The sequence below is a fragment of the Colletes latitarsis genome, chromosome 6 (genome assembly GCF_051014445.1).
Source record: "Colletes latitarsis isolate SP2378_abdomen chromosome 6, iyColLati1, whole genome shotgun sequence".
Taxonomy (NCBI): Eukaryota; Metazoa; Arthropoda; class Insecta; order Hymenoptera; family Colletidae; genus Colletes; species Colletes latitarsis.
In genome coordinates, this window is record NC_135139.1 from 25237829 (window position 1) to 25261834 (window position 24006).

At 44.1% G+C, this 24006-nt stretch overlaps 5 protein-coding genes across 6 annotated transcripts in view; 2 read left to right on the forward strand and 3 right to left on the reverse strand.

Moving 5' to 3' along the window:
• The window catches only part of Myb (proto-oncogene like protein Myb), a 48327-nt gene extending 39618 nt beyond the window's left edge, over positions 1–8709 (reverse strand). The window contains exon 1 of the mRNA XM_076767185.1: positions 8396–8709. Coding sequence (XP_076623300.1) covers positions 8396–8415 — 20 coding nt within the window. The 5' untranslated portion in view covers positions 8416–8709. The remainder of the gene's footprint in view (positions 1–8395) is intronic.
• Positions 8710–8717: 8 nt separating this feature from the next.
• On the forward strand, positions 8718–10321 carry Hus1-like (Hus1-like checkpoint clamp component). Its single transcript, XM_076767216.1, has 3 exons — positions 8718–9235; positions 9471–9877; positions 9956–10321. The coding sequence occupies exons 1-3, from the start codon at positions 9184–9186 to the stop codon at positions 10319–10321; spliced, it is 825 nt and encodes a 274-aa protein (XP_076623331.1). The 5' UTR covers positions 8718–9183.
• Positions 9913–12709, reverse strand: Nup62 (nucleoporin 62). Its single transcript, XM_076767195.1, has 6 exons — positions 12401–12709; positions 12176–12269; positions 11404–11943; positions 11202–11322; positions 10895–11132; positions 9913–10817 (listed from the first exon to the last, which is right to left on the reverse strand). Exons 2-6 carry the CDS (start codon positions 12243–12245, stop codon positions 10455–10457), a joined length of 1332 nt encoding a protein of 443 aa, XP_076623310.1. The 5' UTR covers positions 12246–12269; positions 12401–12709; the 3' UTR covers positions 9913–10454.
• A 620-nt stretch (positions 12710–13329) lies between these two features.
• On the forward strand, positions 13330–16643 carry LOC143342882 (UDP-glucuronosyltransferase 2B19). Its single transcript, XM_076767193.1, has 4 exons — positions 13330–14207; positions 14379–14724; positions 15421–15679; positions 15843–16643. The coding sequence occupies exons 1-4, from the start codon at positions 13840–13842 to the stop codon at positions 16352–16354; spliced, it is 1485 nt and encodes a 494-aa protein (XP_076623308.1). The 5' UTR covers positions 13330–13839; the 3' UTR covers positions 16355–16643.
• Positions 16644–16913: 270 nt separating this feature from the next.
• Positions 16914–24006, reverse strand: part of LOC143342889 (protein Wnt-4) — a 70957-nt gene continuing 63864 nt past the window's right edge. The window contains exons 5-8 of one of the 2 annotated variants that reach the window (XR_013079871.1): positions 22415–22592; positions 21615–21846; positions 20291–20977; positions 16914–20054 (exon numbers count right to left, since the gene is read on the reverse strand). Coding sequence is in view for 1 of the 2 variants with exons in the window: in XM_076767201.1 (XP_076623316.1) it covers positions 20776–20977; positions 21615–21846; positions 22415–22592 (612 nt within the window). In the remaining variant the exon portion in view is untranslated. Of the gene's footprint in view, positions 20978–21614; positions 21847–22414; positions 22593–24006 lie in introns of both variants that reach the window. The other variant, XM_076767201.1, reaches the window with a different exon arrangement.

The following is a 24006-nucleotide window of genomic DNA, read 5'->3' on the forward strand; positions in this document are numbered from 1 at the left end:
AAGTTTTACACAGGATATTCGGCCACCCCTGGAAAAATTTTAATGGGAGATTCTAGAAGCCAAAATAAGACGAAAATCAAAGAATACCAATTTGTCGATGGAGGCTTCGTTAAAAAGTTATTAACAATTAAATTCAAAAGTTTCAAACCGTTCTGAAAAAATTATTTTTGGTTGCGGGGGTCAATTTCAATCATTTTTGGTGAATACATATTCCTTCGAAATCCTTCACACTTTCGAGAAAAAAATTCGAGAAGGTGTGAAATTTTTCGACGGGAAAAAAAATTTTCAAATCGTTCTAAAAAAATTATATTTAATTACAGGGGTCAATTACAAGCATTTTTGATGAATAGACATACCCTCGAAATCCTGCCCACTTTCTAGAAAAAAATTCGAGAAGGTGTGAAATTTTTCGACGGAAAAAAGAATTTTCAAATCATTCTAAAAAAATTATATTTAATTACAGGAATCAATTACAAGCATTTTTGGTCATTACACATATCCCCGAAATTCTACCCACTTTCGAGAAAAAAATTCAGTGGGGGCGGAACTGTAAACGTTAATAACTTTTTAACGAAGCCTCCATGAACAAATTGGTATTCTTGATTTTCGTCTTTTTTGGGCCTCTAGAATCCCCCATTGAAATTTTTCCCGGGGGTGGTCTTACACCCTGTATAATAAAATATTTTTATACGCGCGTTTATCGCATTTCACGAGACGAGGAACGTTTAATTCGACGCGAAACTGCCTTCGGATTGTTGGTCGATCGTGCCGCAAAAAAATTCTCGCAGCGCAAAGGGTTAATTCCGTGTGAATTGGCCTTTATTCGCGGTCGTTGCGTCGAGCGAGGCACAGCAACAAAAACGAAGAGGAAAAGGTCGGGGAGGAGGTGGTACGGACGGAGAAGGAACCGAGGAGGAGGCTGGGGACACGGAAGAGAAGAGAAAACACGAGGCAGACGAAGAGACGAGAGGAAAGGGTCCGCGGTAGAAGTCTCTCCGCAAGGCCTCGCGGTTTCGACGTTGTGTTCCGAGAACCGATCGGCTCTCGAAACGCGAAAGACCAACAAAAGCGGGCCACGTGAAGTCGACATCGATCCTCTTCCACGCTGGATTTAAATGCAATGTACACGATCGAAATAGGCGCGTCAGTTTTCCCCACCAAACGCGACTGTTCCGGTCCGACTATCGATACCCCCACCCTCGGTTAATCGAGTGGGTCGAAGAGCAATCGATCTGCGACTTTCCTTATCGAATCGTCGTACGTAGTAAGAAAAAGAAATTTGTTCTCATGACGCAAAAATAGACGCGTGGGTACGTATAAAAAGATAGGTAACGGCAAGTGATATGAAACGTCTAGTTCGTTTACCGGCTCGGCCGCTTTTGTCAGCCATTCAAACGACCGGATACGCAGTAGACGTAAACACTAAATACATAGAATATGGAAATGAATGCAATGCTTGTGGAACAGGTCACGAAATTCTTTGGGCTGGTTCCGAGACACAGACCCGAATGAAGGAAAAAAAAAACGAAGCACACTCACGAAAAAAAAAAAAAAGAAAGAAATGGAATTACCATTCATACGCGTAGCGCTTGGGAAGCGCGAAAAATTATGCTTCGAATCTTTTATTTTCTCTTTCACCCTGTCCACTGGTGAATCGACGATATTGTCGAACAGATTACACGGCTCTTTGCCCGTGTATTGCTCGGCTCGCACCAGATGGCGTAATATCCTTTGACTCCGGATCACAATGGCGGCAAGATGCAAGGAAAGATGATTTCTCCCCTATACAGAAAATCTGCGCTCGCGTGATGCATCACGAGAAATACCTTCCTTCGTTTTCTCCTTATTTCCGACAATGCAAGCCGCGGCACGAATTACCGTACACGAACTTTCAAAACCGACGCTGCGAACTTGCACGTTCGTCAATCTTTCATACGTGGAACAATAAATGTAATATAAACGTGAATTGACGCTTTTGTTTTTCTCGATTAAGTTTTTTGGCGGGAAAGCTCACGAGGGTATACCTTGTACAGTCATAGTCTACGGTAGACGGATGGTACCTAACCTAACGGATGTCAGAAGCACCGAAACCCATTCCGCGCACGTATTACAAAAATTCCAGAAAAGGGGATAACCTACTGCCGTAGAATAAATACACGCCCTCTGGAATCGGACCGCCCGTGAACGTCTCGAAAATAAATAATAAGCTGTCGTCGTATAACACCGCGGCGCTAGGAGCAAGAATAAGACAAATTGGCCGTCTACGCGGTATGAAATTCCTCGTACGGTAGATCCGGTACGTAAGAGATGCCATATACGTCGGTAGAAGGCGCAGCGATACGTCCGAGAATGGATGCAGGTCGTTTCACGACGCAGACAGGTTTTTCCCTTTGATGTGCGCGGAGAGTCCGCCTTCCGGGTTCTCATTCGTTCCAGGACCGCGAGGCGTGCACCGTCGCGCCGTACTGACCTTAAACGATTGAGAATCTTCGGACCCGTGGCGCTGTTGGTATTCGTACGAGGAACACACGGCACCCCGTAATTTTGTTCGCATTAACGCGCTCTTCGAAAACCGCGAGTTACCGGCCGTATTGCGGTACTCGATGCACAGGACTCGAATACGCGGGACAGTAACTGGATAAAAAAAAAAACGCGTTAATTATCCTCTTCCTGGTACCGGATTTTTGGGAGGTTCTCGAACTCTGGCCAATAGATAGACGCGACTAATGATATAGAAGGTCAACGATTGAAAATTAAGAAGGGGAACCACCGCAATAAACTTTGCCACGGTTTCGATATTTTATCGCGTGTTGCTTTAAGTGTACGCACTAACCACCGAGTAATTAAGTCGACTGGCTGCGCGCGTTCCCTCGGGACATCACTTAGCTCTCGTTGCGAGCACTGAACGCTCACGGAGAGGCGCGTGTTAATTATCGAATTATAAAACACGTGTACACGTTAATGGGACGACGGCTTTGGCGAAGCAGATATGCATTTACGAATGGGTTACGGAGGGTGGACCGCGTAATTGTAACCCAGTCTCTTGACTTCATAAATATTGACCTTATCGAAAGCTGTTGCGAACGAAAAACGCATATAACTCGAAAGGGGATCGTGGAAAGTGGCATTCGATGTTTTATTACACTTTTAGAAAATGACTGTTTTCCGCTTTTCTGATACAAATACCCAAACATAATCCAACGATACCCAAATCGTACGCGGTAACATAACCTAACGATGACACGTGCGAATCGGTGGCCGGCAGACATTTTTATCAGTCCAATGGTGAGATTAAAGAACATCCTGTCGCGGGCCTTGTAGTTCGCACGACCGATTCGCGTGCTAGTGTGAGAGAAGACAAATAGAAGACATCTGCCACGTTCATAGAAACGAAACGAGACGAGACGAACCCTTCTCGTCTCTTTCAGCCGGCCGATGATACGTGCCGTTCAACGGCGTCCCCTCGACTGGCGAGACACCGAAGGAAAAAGAGACGGAATACACGCGCGGGAACGGTAACCAAGGCGACAAGGCGAGCGCGAACGAGGGAAGAGGACGAGAACATCGGCGGAAGAAAATCTAGGAAAAAATACCGCGGCCAAGGTGAAGGCAGAGGAGGCACGAAGAAAACAATGCGAGAAAAAAAAAAGATAGGCTCCAAGAGAGAAAGAAACGCTCGACGTTGCAGAAACTAAATCTAAAAATAGGAAAAAGGAACTGGGAGATTATACATATTTAGGTTAGATTGTAAGACAGCCTCGATTAAATCTGCACGCGTGGACACCTTTTCGACACCGAGAATAGGTTATGTTAGACAACGAAAATCGGAGGGAGAAAATCGCGAACGCGAGAAAAGACGGAGAAAACGTCAAGCGAGCGGAAACGGGGGATTGAAAGAAAACGCGTTCGAAAAAGAAAAAAGAGGAAGAGTTTACAAAAGGTGTAAAGAAACGAAAGAGAGTGAGGGGGGAACGGGAGACGAAGAAAGGAGGGGCGGGGGGGGTGGGAGGTAGGGGAAGAAAGAGAGAGTCAGGGTGAAGGAAGAAACGCAGCGCGAGGGCTGTGCACGAGGAAGGGAAACGTGTGTGGTATGTTTCCGAACGCACCGCGTGCGCTATGCGCGGCGTCTGTTTGTCCTTGCGTCCTGGCTCAACACGCCTTGGCAGTTGCCATGCGGGACACCGGGTCCGTGTGGGTTGACGTCATTCTATCTCCCGACAGGCAAGTTAATATTGATAAGTAGGAACGTCATATGCTCTGGAAGCCGGGACGGAGAGAGATGAGTTCGCAATGGGCCGAACGATTCGGTGGTGGTCGCGTCCGGGCGAATCGCGAATCACGAATCACGAATCACCATCGTTTGACCGTTTTCTATTAACCGATGTGAATTATAACCGAGCGTCGAAGGAAAGCAGGAGAACGTCGGGGATGCAGGTGGAGAGGTCTATTCAAATTACAGGAGGGGGAAAAATTTAATTTTAAATTTCGAAACGACCACAAAGTATTCGAACTGATAGAGAAATGAAATTAGAAAATAATTCGACGATATATACCGATTTTAGACGCAATTGTATTCGAACGATGAAACGCAATATGGGCGAAATGAGTTCGGGGCGGAGTGGGGGGATTAGCAAGGGTCACGTAGATTCTCGAACGCTTGAAAACTCGAAATGGATCAGGGGTGGACTCGTACCATCTGGACTCTTAATTTCAGGGGTCGAACCTAGACCACAATAAAGGGAAGAAATGTTAATGAACGCAGAGGTCATTCCGTTATTCCATTCTGCAGTTTTCGATTTACGATTAAAAGCATATGCTTTCACGTTTGTCAAGATGTAACAGTTATCGAACGTGTCTTTGTCGTTCGTGCCTGCGCACCATAGATGTCGTTAAATTCAATATACGGAATAAGGATATGTCCACTTTGTTCTGATTATTATTACAGGGCGCCATCGCGTATGAGTCTTGAGTGTCACTTTCCGATAGGTCAGAAACTACAAACATCGCAAATTATACTTGTAATAACCTGCGTTGAAACGTGTGTTATCTAAATCTCTAACTTTAATCTATATTAATATGTTAATACGTTAATGTATATTAACGATTTTCGTATATAGGGTGTTCGGCTAACCCTGGGAAAAATTTTAATGGGGGATTCTAGAGGCTAAAATAAAACGAAAATCAAGAATACCAATTTGTTGATGGAGGCTTCGTTAAAAAGTTATTAACAATTAAATTCAAAATTTTCAAATCATTCTAAAAAAATTATATTTAATTACAGGGGTCAATTACAATCATTTTTGGTGAATAGACATACCCCCGAAATCTTGCGCATTATCGAGAAAAAAATTCAGTACCGGCGGAATTTTTAACGTTAATAACTTTTTAACGAAGTCTCCATCAACAAATTGGTATTCTTGATTTTCATCTTATTTTGGTCCCTAGAATCACCCATTAAAATTTTTCCCTAGGTTGGCCGAACACCCTATATAGACAAGACATTGTAAATAGACACATACTGAGTGGCAAAATTGTGCCAATATTTATGCCTAGCACTGTGTATGTACTCTCTGAAGATATTGAACTATAGTAAAACATTATATCCTTCGTTTGATTACACGGTGTTATCGTTCTTTAATGCTGAGAAAATAAAATACCATTGATGATGTAATGTCGATCAACAAAAGATATAAATCTCACTACGACGATCACCGTGCTTACAAAAAACATACGCTTTATTCGTCTCGGTTATGGAACCATAAAGCGAGAAAGAGTTATACAGAAGACGTAGCTGGTGAAGGTATTTCGGGTCTTCGACAAAGTGTTAATAATGTAAGCGTTTGAACAAGCGTGAAGTTCCATTTGCGGCCGACTTTCCGGGAAGAACTTGTTAAGGAAGGAATTTATCGGTACGTTTCACGGGCCCTTGCCGCTTTGCTTTTACTGCAAAGCAAATATAGAGAAATGGTACGCGAGCTGATGGTACGTCGGAAGGGAGGATCCAGTTTGTGAGAATGTGTCTGCGGTTAATCACAAGCTTTCCAGGTCAGATACGCGACGTCTGTTAAACATTGACTCGCTGATACGGTTTTATTTCCCGTAGCTCAAGCGCCACCTTGACAACTAAGCAAACCAGATACGTACCAGGCGAATTTCGAATCAGGCTGGTTTTATCTCGCAATTTACGATGCGCTTCTGGTGTAGATACTCGCACGTTTCCCGTCAGTTATTCGAGAACTACCGATCGCTATTTGTCCAACGACTACGTTCGCTTTGACTTATCGAATTACACGGTAATTAATACCTGCTGATACGTTTCGTGTTTCTAAAAAGTATAGAAGTTCTAGTAGGTCCCTTTGAAAATAAAAATGGCCGTCGTATTCTCAAGATGTACAGGTTAACGCGACGCACGTATTCCGTTACGCTTTTCTCGCGCGTAACGCGGCGCCAGCATGGACACAGTACACTCGATTGTTTCTCTCGAATATTTTCTTTCGAAAAGAGAAAGCTGACCCTTTCGAGAAGAGTTCGCTTCGCGTTACCTTATACCTTTCTGGGTTACCGGATCCGCGAACGAGAAAGACGATATCGATGCAAAAACTTCGACAGCGCAGATAGTGGCTAACCTCGAAAATCGTTGCCGCAGAGCAGAGACTGTTACGCAGATTCTGACGCTACGAGACGTCGCCAATTAGCGTGCCAAACGTTTTGGACGAACAATAATTTACATTCGTATTTGATCGAACGCTTAGACCATTAATCAAGATTAAAATATTTCGAATTAATTCGAACGATACGCGTGTATCGGGAACAGACGCGACGGAATGTGTCTATCTTTTGTTGTCGCGTTGTATACGTATATTCTATGACCTAGGGTGAGAAACTTGGATAAATTGCGCTTTCTTCGCGCTGGCGTGTCGTGTAATACGAAGACAGACGGTATATACAAGGTGTTCGGCCAACCCTGGGAAAAATTTTAATGGGAGATTCTAGAGGCCAAAATAAGACGAAAATAAAGAATACCAATTTGTTGATGGAGGCTTCGTTAAAAAGTTATTAACATTTAAAGTTCCGCCCGTACTGAATTTTTTTCTGGAAAATGGGCAGGATTTCGGGGTTATGTCTGTTGACCAATAATGATTGTAATTGACCCCTGTAACTAAGTATAATTTTTTTAGAACGATTTGAAACTTTTCAATTTCGCCGAAAAATTCAGCTAATTAGATTTTCGGTAAGGAATTTTTTTCTCGAAAGTGCGTAAGATTTCGGGGGTATGCGTAATGACCAAAAACGATTGTAATCGACCCCCGCAACGAAAAATAATTTTTTTAGAACGATTTGAAAAATTTTTTTTTCGCCGAAAAATCTCATCACCTACTCGAATTTTTTTCTCGAAAGTGCATAGGATTTCGAAGGTATGCCTAATGACCAAAAATGATTGTAATTGACCCCCGCAGCCGAAAATAATTTTTCCAGAACGATTTGAAACTTTTGAATTTAATTGTTCATAACTTTTTAACGAAGCCTCAGTCAAGAAATTGATATTCTTGATTTTCGTCTTATTTTGGCCTCTAGAATCCCCCAATTGAAGTTTTTCCCATGGGTGGCCGAGCACCCTGTATATAACGCGTATGCGCGAGCGAGGGAAAAAACGGAAGCTGAAAAGAGAACAGACTACGCCAGTGACCGAAAGACGAAAAGAAAGACAAGGAAGGAATAACGCGGGGACCGGTGCATATTCTCTACGCATGCCACGTGTTTTACCACCTGCCTCGGCTAGGCGCTCGATAATGCAAAAAAATATACGCACGAAACGTTTAAATAGACGGCTACCGCGAGAACGTTTCCGCGGAACGACGGTGTCTCGTTATCAGAATTTCACGGACGTCCGCGACACGAACGCTGCCACGAACCGTTCCGTCGAACACGGCCACCGTGATTAACCAGTCTGTATATTTAACGTTCGAATATTCGTAAACTACTTCTGAATTTTACGAGCATCGAAGAGTCCCGCATACCTGTTACGCCGCGAATCGAGCGAGCGTCGAAACGTGTGGGAGAATAAGAACGTTACGAAAACTTGTACACGACGAAAACGAGTTTCTCGCGCAAACTGTTTGATTCTGCCGCCCGATGTTCGATCAGTTCGTGACCGGGGTTAAATACCTCTGAACGGAACGAGAAATCTCACCGAGGCGCAACGTTGACCTTCGATCGCTACGTATTGTACTTTTAATCGAAGCTCTATCCAACGACGTAATCGTAGCCTCGATTTAAATAACGTGACATAATCGGCAACGGTCGCAATTTATGTTTATCGTTGGAACGGCGACGAGCACAGATTAACGAGAAGCTCGGGGATCAAAGTTTACGAGAAAGAGAGAAGTATACTCACCTTTTTCTGCCAAACTGCATATCGTTCAATGGTGCATCGTTCGCTGAAGACCGCCCGGTCCAAGAATATAGTCACGAGTACGCGAACCACGAGTCGCCGAACTCGGCAACATCGATCGAATAACAAAGATTCGCAACCTCTAAGGGAGAGGACGTATCGAAGACTGTGTGTCAAAGCACGAATGCTTTTCGTGAACTGTCTGCCGACGCGAAGGACGCGACCCGTTGTCGGTCACGTTCCCTATGTCGTTTTTGTTTACACACAGTGCTTGACAGCAGAGACTTGGATCTCACGTCGACGAATTATGGGTCATTCGGTACGAATTCACATCGCAGGGTAATTTTTCACGCGAGAATTAGGGTTAATGGCCACGTTAACGACATCTGTTGAGAGGACATTGCACCATACCGTTCTACGCCGTACCGCAAAAATGAATTTTACAATTGCACATTTTTCAACTTAAAATTACAGATTCTAATCTAAATTTCGTTATTTCGCATTTCGATACTACCATTCGATATTATCTGATATTAAAATAGTCATCTGCGATATGTTACGTCGATAGACATTGCTCGATTCGTAATAACGTAATGTTTGTTGTTAATTATGATTTTTATTCGCGATAGTAGCTTTTCTGTACTTCTGTTCTTTCGTTGAGAACGTAATGTTCGCGATTGGACGATTCTTGTCCCGCATTCGAGCGAGGAAGTGTCGTCTGTCCAAGTTCCCGCGTAAAATTTGTTTTTGTTGAAACTATTTCTCCGTTTAGTGTCATCGAACAAACGAATATGAAATTTAGATGCAGAATGGTGAACGTTATCGCTATGCGAGATTTTACAAGTGAGTTTTGAGATCGATGTATAATTTCTAACCTTTATCAACGTGTCCTTCCACGAAGGATAATCTCGTATTTTGCAGTAACGACAAACATGTTTCGCAATTACGTCCTTTCACTAAAACGATTCGACGAGTATAAATTCAAACTTATTTACGTGCCTTATAAAACGCATTATTCGTATATCTTTTATTTGAGAGCTGTCGAGACAGCATACAAAATTCGAATTCTTTATTCCAGACGTTGTTAACATTATTTCACGATTAACGCGTCAATGCACCTTACGATTATCACCGAACGAATTATGCTTCAACGTCGGCGACGACCGATCGTCGATGGTGTGGGCGGAACTAAATCAACAACATTTCTTCACCGAATACATTATGAACGGCGTTACCGAGGAACAAAACGAAATTTATTTAAAATTCGATGCTACCATGTTGGCCAAGTCGTTGAATCCTCTGCGAGCGATCGCGAAAAGCGTAAAAATCAAATTGACGAACAAACGACAACCGTGTTTAACGTTGGAGATCGAATTGCCGTCGTTAAGTATAGAATCCCAACAATGTTTGCACGATGTACCAGTTAAGGTTATACCACGACGAGATTGGCCGGAATATCAAGCACCAAATATACCGGAATTTGACGTACGGAACAGTTTCGATAAAACACCCTATTTCCATTTTATTTACGTGTAATTTGAATTATATTTTCGTCGTTTTTAGATATCGGTGGACATGCCACAACTCAAGTACGTAAGAAGCATCGTGGAGAGAATGAAGAACATGAGCCCGCGATTAACGTTAAGCGCCGACAAGTGTGGTATGTTCGTGCTTGAAATCGATACGGATAGCGCGACGGTTTCCACGCACTTCCAGGACCTCCAAGTATGGAGTTGCAGTCAAAACGAGGACGTCGACAAAGTGTCGGCAACCGTAGATATTAAAAAATTTCATATGTTTTTGGCATGGGACATTGTGCATCCGGACGTTGTGAAATGTAACATACTTCAAGATAGAATGGTAAACTTGTACTTACAGTTGGCGGATTATCTTAAGATACAGTATTTCGTTCCCTCGATAGCTACCTGAGCGATTGTTTGTTACGATGTTATTCTTATATAATGTACATATTTTATTTTTTTACGCAACTCTCGCCGCGCGTTTCATTTCCCTTAACGCATAAAAACAAACAATACAGTTACAAAAATCGGGTGAATTAAAATTATTTATACGCTAAGTTGAAACTTTGTTCATTCTCTTGTTTGATGTTCTGATGCAGTTGATCGATTTGTTGTATCTTCTGATTGAGCAGGCTCGTTTGTTGGTGCAACCACTGCAAACTGTTCATGTGCGCGTTCAATATTTTGCCAATTTGAACGATCGGATCGCTGGAGTCTTGCGTACGATTAGCTTGATTCAAATGTTCGATGATTTCCTTCAAATCCTCCGACATACGTTTCAGTTGCGTGTCGAGATCCTCCGCTAAGCGATACGTGTACTCTCTTTCTGGATCGGAGACCGGAAGAGACGCCAATTCCTTCTCCAATGGTACCAAAAAGTCCTCTAATTCTTTTTGCTGGCCAACCTACGTGGAGTCATTAGATATTTAGGATACAAAGCTTACGAATCACATTCGCTTCAACGATATAGTAATAAGCTTACAACATAGTCCAATTCATGTTCCAATTGTTGCTGTTCGATCTTCACTCTTTCGACCTCTTGATTAAGGGCTACTATTTTTTCTCCATTGGATATAAGTAACTTATCCCAAGCATTAACTTGCGCAGCTTGGTTAACAAACACTTTCTCCTGTTCCTCTAATTCTAAAGTCCATTTGTTGATCGACTCTTCGAACGAGTTTATGGATGCTGGTGGATTCGCGCTTGCAGATGAACTAACACTATAATATATTACGTATTAATAGGAAAGCGAAACACACCTGTATTTAATCGAAAAATTATATATTTACGTGGTAGTCGTTCCTAATGATAATTGAGCACTCGAGGTCGTAAGACTCGGAGCAGCGGAAGTTTTGTTTAACGAGAATCCCGTGGCCGCAGAGGTTGTTCCCGTGGTGTTTAAAGAGAAACCTACGAAAGATGTTAGAATGGTTATGCAATTACGTTGGAATTACGTCGTATCGATGCAGTAATTGATACAAACATGAATACCTGTTGCCGACGTCGTCGTAGTCGATGTTGTTGTCGCGGTAGATGCTGCGCCGAGAGTAAATCCTGTTCCTGTTGTCATTGTATTTGGTGTACCAAACGTTAAACCCGTTGTTCCGGCGGACGAGGTGGCTTCGCCGCCTCCCAAGGAGAATCCGCTAGTGAGGGGCTTAGCTACGAAACCTGACGTAGGTACTGCCGCTGTTGTAGCTGCTGTAGAACTTCCTAAACTAAAACCTAGGGTACTTCCAGCTGGAGTCGCTGCTGAGAATCCTGTAGGTGCCACTGTACTAGTAGCACCAGGAGTTATGCCAGTACTTGCAACCGTACCGGTGCCAAAGGTCAAACCAGGCGTTTGCTGAGTCGTAGCAATCGAAGGAGCCACAGGTGGTGTTCCAAAACCAAATCCTGTACCTTGAGCAGTGGTTGTACTTAATCCGGTGCCAAACATGCTACCAGGTTTATTTTGCACAGGTGTCGACGTCTGCAAAAACCCTGTTGGTTTTCCTGCATCTCCAGCACCGGTTGCTCCAAACGTAAAAGCTGTTAGAAGCAGATACATCGTAATGTATGCATTTTTATTGTATGGGTACGATCAAAGAATAATCTTGCTTTTTGTTAGAAGGGATTTTCTTTCACAATTTTGTAGGTTATGACATCCTTATTTTCTTTGGTCACATATATGTATATATTACATATTTGTACGGGATCAAAAAATTGTACGAATCGTAGTAAAGCAACTGTATTTTCGATATTAAACAATATTCAAACTTACTTGTACTTGGAGAATTAGTCGCACAAGTAGTAATGGCCGGTTGTTTTGAAGCTTGGAATGTGAAACTCATTTTTGTTTTTTACGTGTATTGTAGCTGCACAGTAATGTATATTTAAATTATGGTCGAGCAACTTCCAAACACGTTAAATCTTTTTTTATAAGTTTTAGCTGTCATCCATCGTGTACCATGGTTTGACGTTTTGTAAATAAAAGAGAAAAATTAACCTTGTTGGTTACAGAGGTCTTCGAACACAAAATATACGTCCAACCAGCGTGATGTTAAGGTCGAACGACAAACTATTTTAAAACTCTGCGGTCACAACGTTTGTATTTAACCTATCTTCGATTAACTTGGCAATTGAAATCAAATCGTTCTAACAGCGTGTCCGCAAAACACGTTTCGCCGTTTCCAACAACCAATCCGCGAACCAGAAGCAGCGAACACAATCGATTGCAGCGCACTCTATTGGAGTACACTGCATTAACAAGATGGCATCATGGGGACGAGTAGTCCGTTGAAAACTACCTTCTAGCTTTCGAAATTTGTAAACGGTTTTCTACTTGCAACTAAATCTGTACACGTTGAAAATAAAATTTCAATATTAAACATGTGAACATAATCATTTTACGGTTGCGTCAAATTAACGATATAATCGACAACTTTTTAACCAACGCGTAATACACGGTACACTCGACCCGGTACGATTAAGAGGTTATAATAATCATTTCCTTGAACGAATAACTTTCATCTTTTATACTCTATAAAGGTGTGAATGAGCAAAAGTGTGTGCTGCAATAACTGCGACCGTCCAAATTGTAGTCGACTTTACACGAGCTAACCTTCATTCTGTACACGAATACAAGTCATTCAAATTTTTGTCATGGCGATGCATCATGATTGACGTTACATTTACAAGTTTCACGCGTGACATTAACATCTTACGATGAAAACACGCGTAATGGCTAAACGGTGTATACACACTCGCACCCAGAATGCGATCGCATATTTCTAGAACGTTTAACCGGCTCGGTGTCTAACGAGTCTCGCTCTGCACCGTCGACTGAAACGAAGTTTGTTCACGAAAGTTGAATGCTGCGACCCACGCGGGGGCTTTGCGTCACAGACGAGTCATTCGTACGGTTAATATTCATCTGCTCTTCGGCCGAAACGTTTGCAACGTTCTGTGCACGTTCTTAGTGAAAAGTGTTGTTCACGTACCTAAAACACGACGATGCACCCGTTAAGGCGCCAAAATTGTACCGTGGGCATCCGTTTCGATGCTGGATCGTAAAGACTCGTATAGCACCAAGAATAAACGAAACAGTTCGATCGAAACATCAATTGTGTCTCATATTAACTCTTGCATCAGTTCCGCGCGTTTGTCGCTTTCAACAGATTCATAAAACAAACGTCTCTTTCGCGTTTAGTCGTAGAGTGGAGATTGATAAGCAGAGACGTTTCTCGTTCATTTTTTTCTTAGAGCATGAATGACCCACTGCGATATCACGGTCGGTACGATAACTGACACGATACTTGCTTGTAATTGAAATTAACACATCCGTCCGCACGCTGTACAATTAAGCGTTTAAGTTTCTCCTCTATACCGTACTTAAAACATTGTCGCGCGTGAATCGTACGAAATCTCGTGTTTTTACCGTTCGTGATGTCTGGGCTGGTAAAATTATGCGCGTGCCTCTGTCTGCTACATGTCGTAAGCAGCTCAACATTGACTGCACCCCCGCAATCGGCAGTGGTGGTCGCGTTCGAGGATATCTACGATCTGTCCTTGTTAGCCAACACTTTGTCGGATCAAGGGATCGATGCCACGCTGATAATACCGGCGTCCAGCGAGATCGATCTCTACGAGACTTTGATAGACGTGGAAGTGCTGACGGTGGACGTTCGAGTCGAGGCAACCGCGTATCCCGAGAGCAAAGCGATTCAAGCTTGCGAAACGTTGCTGAAGGATAGTCAAATCGCGAAGAAGATACAGGAAATTCAACCTACGTTCGTCATATTTCCTGCACTCAGGTTAGTTTTCGTTTCTCGATCGAATTATCGTCGCGATTGAATACTAGTCATTTTATTCTTAATTTAATCGTAACGTCGAATAAGAGACCGTTATTCGAAGGTTACTTCCGGTAAACGAGCCACCTGTTGTTCCGTTCGGGAAATAAGAATCGAATTTTTTTTTTATTTTAGGCACGATGGCTGCTTGATACCGTGGACCAAGAGCATCGAGTCCATTCCAGTGATATGGACGCGCAACTCGGACGAGGAGGTGTACGCGTTCGAGTACACGGGCACGGCGTTGCCGATTCAGAGTGCCGGATTTTGGACGAGGCTGCGAACGAGTTTCTCAAGGAGGTCAATATTCTCCGCGGGTCGGGACGAGTACGCGGCGTATGCTCTCCGGATAGCGGGAAAATACTTGCCAGACACCGGTTACAATTTAGACAATCTTTACTCGGATGTTCGCCTCATACTGCGGGGCGCTGATGTCCTCCTGCGGTCGGACTTTGCCCCCCTCACGCAGCTGATAGTCGAGGTAAGCGGGATGGAAAAACGTTCGACCAGTGCGTCGTCATGTCTCCCTGGTAAAACGTTCTCCAACGTTCGATTTTGTTCGATCAGAGATAGGATATTTTACCTTCGCGATGCACGCGTTCACGCCCTTTGGTCGATGCTCTAATTGATTTAAAAAGGAACGTTGTTTCGTTGACAGTGTACAGGACGATTCAAAAGTCGAATGACGTGCGCATTTTGCGACTCCACTTTTGAATCGTTCTGTACAATTGAACGAGAGCAGGAACTTTACACGTTAATAACTTTTTAACGAAGCCTCCATCAACAAATTGGTATTCTTGATTTTCGTCTTATTCTGGCCTCTAGAATCCCCCATTGAAATTTTTCCCAGGGGAACATTCTATTTCTAATATTAAATAGAGATTCGTTTTATGATAAGAAAAAAATATTTTGTTCATAATATGAAATAAATATTATCTGTATATTAGGAAAAAATATTCTACTTCTAATATGAAATAGATATTTCCTGCATATTTAAAAAAGAATATTTGTTACTGAATATAAAATAAATATTGTATGTATATTCGAATATTAAAAAAAGATTGAATCTCTTTTTAATATCGTATGAATGTGTATACGATATTTTGTGCTACTAGGGGTTGGATTGCTTTCCCTAAAAAGTTGTAGAACGTTACTTTAATTACGCGTTACGTCGTAGGTCGGCTGTCACCATTGCAGAGGAGCACACCCGTTACAAGGGGACCTGCACAAGTCGTTGATCGAGTTTCGAATGGGGACGATCGTGGTGCTCCTGGACGAAAATTACAAGACGTTAATTAGAGAGTTGGCGCAAAAGTTGCCGCAAGGCAGGGATGGCCAAGCAGTCGTTTGGAAGAATATGAAGTGGCAGACCACGGACGCCGCGCAGCCAGAGAACCTTTTTGTTGTCGCGACGGTTGATCGGCAAGATCTGATAGGTAGGCGTATCTTGTGTAATTTCTGCAGGGAACACTGACAGGTTCCTAATAAACCTGACAATAATTATGCACTCATTAGGAAGATGATAGTGTTTGATTCGTTCAGATTTTGTACTCGCGTTCTAGTCTTTGTTCTGAAAGGTTCTACCTTGTTCTGTCGCAGGCTATAGCCGCACAAGAGTGGTGCTAAGTCACTGCACCGACTCGGAGCTCTTGGAGGCCGGGTTTCACGGATCACCGGTGATATGTTTCCCCAGGAATGCCTACGAGTCCAAGAACGCGGCTCGAGCGTTGCAGTTCGGTTTCGGGCGGTCCGTGGGTGATATCCATGGCATTTCTAGCGGGGAAATAGTAAGCACTGTGACCCAGATCCACGAGACGCCCGAGTACCGCGAGAACGCTCGACGGGTCTCTTTGGCCATCCGTGACAGAATAAATCCTTCGGTGGATAGGCTGATCTACTGGCTTGGCTACATGGCACGGACCAAAGACGGGAACCTAGAATTCCTCACGGCAGTTAAACCCGCGAGAACGCCCAACGAGGACCTCCAGTTTTTCCTTGGCCTGCTCGTGGGCAGCATTTTGGGGATTTCCGTGACCGTCTGCGGCACGCTGACGTGGTACCTCCTTGTTTCCAAACGATCCCAAAGATCGAAGGGAAGGTACAGGCGGTAAAAGATACCAAAATAAAAAGTAACATTTGCGCTGGTCGGTTCAGACATGTGCTTTCGATACGATCTTTAAACAATAAAATTAATTGAACTGAGAGTCATCGAATTACGGCCACTGTCGCGTGTATATCAGCGTGCACGTTTGAATAACCAATGGGAATGTTTCTAATTTCGTGACCGTGTACGAGCGACGCGTAAAGTAAATTTTTTTAATGATAAAATAAAATATTCACGGCTGGAACGACGGAATCCAGGGGGCTGGCGAATTACGGACACTTTTCGCATATGTATTTATATAAATGCACGTAGAGTACAGGTACATACAAATACAAATGTTACGAGCTAGGGTGTGTTTATCTCATTGCTAATGAAGAGATGTAACTATTACGAGAATACTTGATCGTTAAGTTGATTGATTGGAAAAGCTAGAAGTACAGTGTAGCGTTGTGTGGAAAATAAATTACAAATTTGTCAATACTGCGCTCTGTATGTCGTCGTCGTCGTCGCACGAGTGCTCGCTCGTGTGCGTTTATCGCTAGATCCTTAAATAACATACGGACGAATCGGTTACCTTAGTTTCACGGGCTCGACTCGTATCTTCGTTAAGGCCATGTTTCTCTTAGATCAGATCAGGCGTTTCAGTGTCGTTTCGAGCGATGACAATTGGGCGCCGGTATACAAACTCGCGTATCAGTGTTCGTCGATCATCGTCGGATCGTTGTAATAAAAAAAAAAAAACGATGCTCGTCGTAGAAAAACTCGTTTCGTTGCGAAGCGTTACAACGATAAGACGGTTATAAAATAAATCGATCTCCGTGTAAAAAAATTGATTGCCGCTTGTCTTTCATTAAGTGACACGTAAAAATCGCGTGCCGCGTGGTTGTATATAAAATGAAATTAAAATGGTCGACGGTGTATAAATGGATGAGAAATTCTCGTACGAAATTGGAAAACATACTTGCATGAGACACGTCCGTCGCCGCGGGCGATTTCGCGACACGATGAATTCGGACTTCGTAATTGACTAGACTGTGGCTTCGATCGGCTTGGCGTACGCGACGAAACAGTAGCTTCCTCCGCGCCCCTGATCGGGACTTAGGGACATTCCGACTTCGAATCGATTTTCTAGGAAATCAATATTTCTCTTTTTATGCGATCGTCGATCAAACTGATTCCTCGAAGGTAGCTGAGCGCTATTAATTTTAATAATCGACTAACGACGACTAAATTTCCAACTGCGTCGATCAATCGGTTTGAGAATAATTAGTCGGGACGCGGCGGTGAAAAAGATCGAGACCCCGTGGCTAATGGTGGGTCCGCGACTCTTTTCCAAGACACGGATACGAACAACCATCGGTACTCGCGGCGCCGCGGGAAACGCAGGAGCGATTACTCTTCGAAGCTCCGGTTTCGTCTTCTCTCGACGCAGCATTCGATGAACACGTAACATTGATCGATCGTGTGTATGCTTATCTATATACAGCGCGACAGTTGTGGACGTAAAATCTACAAAACGGTAAGAAGACAGTATGTACAGTCATTGGCAGTATTGTTCCCGATTCGAGCGAACCGAGACGAACTACGGGATAAAATACTCTCGCGTTAGAAAAATGCTAGCCAGCGTTTACTCATTCCCACTATGGTCCACAGTCTGCCAGTCCCCCCCTACCATCGCCACGCATTGTCGATTTTCTCGTCTTCAGCCAATAGCGCGCACAGTGCGTACGATGGTAGGGGAGTTGGTAGACTGTGAACCAGAGTGGGGATGTAAACACTGGGCTAGCCTTCTTCTCGCGCGAGGACAGTAAGCACCGCCGTATCTCTGCGCGGCCTCCTTTTTCCCTTTTCTTTTCTTTTCCTTTTCACTTCGAGTCGACGTGGACTCTCGCTCTCGTAGTCCGTCTCGTTCCTCGTAACTCGCATTGTTCGCCGGAACACGGCCGATATAGCGAGTCGTGTACAGTGGCGCGCGAAAGTATTCGAACGCTCGACAGCAAAAACTGCCACGAATAGGTTAGGTCGAATTTACAACCCTTCGCTTTGGACGATTATGTGGGACGATCGAAGCGAAGAAACGTAAATTTAGCTCTGTACATAATTAACACGTTCGCTGCCAAACCTAGAAGATTCTCTACGAGTCTTAAATCCCGTTTTCAGACATTTGGAAAGTTCATAACCTAAAATTTGTGAGCCTCGTTCAGTTTCTCCTCGCTATGGTAAATTAGAAATTCTTTTAGCTTCCAAGCGGAAAGTACTGTCGCCCATGTGTGGCAGTAAACGTGTCAAGGTTCCAGGGCCCGAAGGAAAATTTGTTAACGCTGGCAGTTACGAAACTTTTATCCTACGAGCTGCACGAAGGTCGCGAACAAACTTGTCGTAAGTTAGGACGGTGTTTCGTAAAGGATTATCTTTTTTTTTTAATTTAAGAAGAAAATTCGTGTAACTGTTTTTAATAAACGAGCGTGGGCGCGCGGAATACTTTTGCGCGGCACTGTAGTTGCTCCATATTTAGGTGAAGACAAGGTGGTTCTACGCGCTAGAGAGCATTGGTATACAATGAGATACCTACACATCGTGGAGGTCTTTTACTTCGATATAAATAAGACTCTCGCGTCATACGCAAATGTGCGAGCACGAAACGGAAAAAAGAAGAATGGTCGTCGAGTGGCCTAATATCTCGCCTATGTTACTCTATTTCCATGCTCACGCTCAGCCGCTCGCTTATCCGGACACTCGATCTCGTCCACACGGAAACACACGCACGCTTCTCTTCTATCTTTCTCTCGCGTCAGCAAAAACCGCAAATTATTAACATATTGAGTTTCAGTCGGGGGGGATAGAAAGACGGGCGTGCCGTGCACGTACAAATTCGCCATTTCCGCGTCACAAAAGGGAGAACGAACGGTCGGCGCTGAGAATTCCTTTCAGAAAAAGGCTCCAGCCTCGCCGCCTCTCGAGTCGTATTAATAACGCGACGCACGATTTCGCGTTCCAACGTGCTCTAAATCGAATCCAATTCCTGTTACGCGTTCGATCAATTTTCCGGTTTCTTTTCGGGGGAGGGCGACCTCTTGGCGATTGGAGCAGAGTTCGTCGTCGATCCTCAACATGTTAACATTTACGTAAATAATGGTGCACCTGAGAGCCAGACTAGCATAATAAGCCACGTAACTGCAACTTCACAGACATATTGTACTTGCTATTATGATATTAATACTGAAACAATTCGACACAGTTTTGCGGGGGGATTTTTACTTCGGAGGTCTCTGTACAGGGTGTCCTTGTTCGTCGTGACCACCCTGGACGTCTGTTTTTATCCTCGAACCGGAGGGGAAAAGCGGAAGAGTTCGAACGAGCGAACTTCTTCGTCGGGAGGGAAGCTTTTCAAGGTCATCGTTACAAACTTCAAGGTTGCTTCGACATGTTAATCAATTTTAAAAACTCTTTTCTTTAATTAAATTCTGTTTAAAGAGCGCCTACAGGTTTCTAAGAATTTCCTTCCGGAGCAGCGACGGCAAATCGAAGAAACTCGCGTGTAAAATATTAGAATAAATTAATTAGCGGAATAAAATACAAAATATTCACAATTGTAATTACAGATTTTACGTTCGTTACCTGCAGCACGTAATCGTGTTTGAGAAGACCGTTAAACCGAGTCCTTATCCTCGTCGGATGGTTAAAAAGTAACCAGGCAGCATAGATGACTGAAACGTGCAATATTTTCTGGGACATCCAACTATACAAGATGCGGTTGAATATGTGGGGCGAGAAGTGATTCCTTATGAGAATGTTTTTCAAGATCACGACTAATCGATTGAAGTCTCTTACAAATAGTATTATTATAATTTTGATGCTTCTTTTCCTATTTCTTCGCGAGGAATCGCCTCCCGCCTTCTCGTTATTCGACCTCTGTCTTTGAATTGAAGAATTGACGAGTAACCTCGAAGAACCGGACCCGTCGATCGCGAAACGTCTCGTCGCGATACCTCTCGGCCCCGTCGTGAAAACAAACCAGCGTAGACATTTGGGGTGGTCAAGTTTGGGACCGCCCCGCAGAGCACAAACACACGTAGATATGTTAATCTAACCGTCTGAAAGCTACGCTTAAAGTCAACGTTGCCGAAGAGTGGACTTACGACACTCTGACTGTCAGGTACAGAATGTTCTAACGTAACGTGTCACACACTTTGTAGCCTCTCGCGGCGGTTTTACGGCCCCGCGACTGACCCCCCGTGAGAGCCAGCCAGGCCCGGCCATTTAAGGTCAAACTTAAAACAGCGTTGGTAGAAGCGCGGTCTACCCTTCGATCCCCCAGGCGACGGCCGTCAAGCTGGATCGTCGTCGTCGTCGCGGAGAATATCTGCCTGGACGCAGAGGGTCGTGAAGCACCTTTCGGTAGGCCGACCGGAATGCACGTGACCGCGCCTAATTGCAGACGTGCTCCTCCCGCGTGTGCCGGCATAGCTCGCACTTCACGTGACAACACCAGACGAACCGACACCCGCACTTCTCGGTCACGTCTCGGACTCTCGTCTGGTAGCCCCGGCCGCAGCACAGCAGTCTACATCCGTCCAGACCCATGGACGTTCGGTTGCATATCCTTCCTCTCGTGCCGGGTATACCGAGCCTGCAAACCACGGATTCCCACTTACTCAACGTTGCTACCAATCAAACTAATTCCTACGTTCATCCAATGCGATCAACCCTTTGGCGCACCAAAGTACAGCAATGATTTTTAAGATGGAGGCTTCAAGGAGATCTCCCCAGATGGGAGGCACAGAGACAGTCAACTTACGAATCACAACTGGGGGTCACCTTAACGCTAGATCTACCAAAGCAGTCAAAATGAGAAAAATTTACTCGCCTGTAGAACGGCAATCTGTGAACAGCTGCGTGCAAGCGAAGTGGTTCTCGACAGCTTTACAGTTTTCTGAGTGGGAACCACTATCACGCCGCGCGTAGCTGTATGCAGGTTGCAGTCTCACAGGCGCCAACTTCAAACGTTAATAACTCTATAACGAAGCTTCAATCAACAAATTGGTATTCTTGATTTTTGTTTTATTTTGGCCCCTAGAATAGGTGGTCGTTTCAATTTCTTTGGTACGAATGAATACACCGTAATTGTCGCCAGTTCTAGCATTAAGAATCATTGCTGTACCCGCGAAGATTCGAGGATCATGAAAGCAGGGAAGCCCCTGTTACGAGTAGAGGAGATATTTAGGAGTGGAATTTCTAAACGGCAGAGGATCGAAAGGACATCGTACGTGAGATTTTTCTCGCAGTAATCGGGACTGTCTTCGAGGTACACCAGGTCCGTTTTGTTCGGCCGTTTGAGATCGGGACGAGCGGGCCACAGCCTCGCCGCTCTTCTTCCGCCACGTTGCGCCAGTCGTACCAGGGCTGCGCCTTCGTGCAACGCCGCCAGTGCAGCACCGGCCACCCTAAACGTAGGCAATCTTCTCCAACAGACGCGCACGCTGCACGAGCCAGACATACCTACGGGGGCACGAAATTACGCTCGGATCAATTTCTATGAAAATATGAATGTCGATCGATAACATAACCCCGGCTACGCGCGTTCCAAGTACACAAGGAAAGTCCTACGGCAATTCTGCTGCGACCACTTTACAAGCCCAGCCGTCTATCTATCAATTTCAAACTCGAACAACATCCAAAGCACTTTTTACTCAACCAAAATTACCATCGACTTGGAGATTAAATTTTCTGAGCTTTGCATCTTCTAATATATGGAGTTCGCTAAATTCGACGTTCCGCATGCACCGACCTAACGCTCTGCTTACATGTAAGAATCGTAGCGTAACTTAAACGCTGTTGGAAACTCGAGTTATCGATCAACGTATAATACTTTCTCCCGGGTAAGTGGACCAAGCTTTTTAGATCCGTACGGGTTTGTGGAATGTATCCGTCCGTGGATCCTGTACGGATCGAGCAAGGGTAGACAAAGGGATAGATGATAATCCTAAGTCCTCGAGGCGGGCAGAATGAAAAATAAGACCGCGGACAGCGACCCGGCGGTTATCTGTGGAACGCATTAATGGCTCACCGTGACACTTGCACACGCGTTGCATTCTCGAGCGGACGGCACGCCTGCCAGCTTCGCTATCGTGCTTCCTCATCAGCTGGCCAGCCAGCCCTTTCGGTCCTTGCAGGACACCCTCCTTCACAGGCTCCTCGCCGCTGTCGGACCACTCTCGCGAAAACTTCTCACCGAAGTGGATGTCCTGTGGATGCACAAAGAACGGTCGCGTGATCTACGAGCCAACGACGCTTCAAGAATGCCCCAAACGGGACTTGAAAAGGCCCGAAAATAATTGTTACAGAGCCGTTGCAATCGTTAACGTTCTTACAACTGTTGTTTATTTGATTCCATTGGGGGGTTTAGGAAAATCTTAAACATCAAATTGCTTTTTAACGCCTCTGACGCTTCCCGACGAATTACCAAGATCTACGAGACCGGAACGATGCTCATTTTCCGATCGGTACGGTTGCAGGAATTCCGAGATCGCTATCGATAGGTATAAAGATCATTCTACCGCACCTGAACAGCGAAATGTACTTTGTTGACCGGGATTCGAGGCCCCGCCGAGAAGCGTTAAACGAGATCTCCCGGCTTAAGAGGATTTCCTAGTGAAAAAATGTGTTTTTTTTACGTTCTATGACAGTTTAGGGATTCGAAAGCGCGCCCTTGAAATGGTCAGTCGTGATTGGGAAACTCAGGGAAAATATGGTTTGTCTAATTCTTTTCTGTGACTAAAAATAACGAATGACGAATGATTCGAGGAGGAATATACGGGGTGTTCAATCACCCCTGGGAAATAATTTAATGGGGGATTCTAGAGGCCACAATAAGACGAAAATCAAGAATACCAATTTGTTGATCAAGGCTTCGTTAAATAGTCATTAACGTTTAAAGTTCCAATCGTAATGAATTTTTTTCTCGAAAATGCGCAAGATTTCGGGGGTATGTGTATTCACCAAAAATGATTGTAATTGACCCTTCTAACTAAAAATAATTTTTTCAGAACAATTTGAAATTTTTGAATTTAATTGTTAATAACTTTTTAACGAAGCCTCCATCAACAAGTTGGTATTCTTGATTTTCGTCTTATTTTGGCCTCTAGAAACCTGTATTAAAATTTTTCCCAGCTGTGGCCGAACACCCCGTATATTTTCATCCAAGAAAAACAAATTCAAGAGCCGGGCTCTGGGCGCGAGAGAGTTGGCAAACATCATTATCTGGAAAATCTGTCAGCGTGCCCGACCGTGACATTTGTCCCACGGGATCAGCCTCGTTAAGGAGTCTTCGTGGCAATGGTGGATACAGGAGGGGGTGGAAGGTTGCAGGAGCTTCAACCACCCCCACCTACTCATCAATTTTATTCGTAGACAAATGCTAAACAACCGTCCAAACTTTACTTTTTATCAAGAATTAAATAATTAGTATTCCGAACCATACATTTCAATTCCTGACTTATTTAAAGCAACAGTGGACATTTTCTAAAAGTTACTCTGTACAATTATGCAGATTAATAAATTATACAAATGGCTAAAGACGAAACAAGCCATTTTCCTCTTTCTGCCACGTGAGTTTCTCGGGCACATGTTGTGGTCTCCTTTTCTTCCCCCTTTCCACTC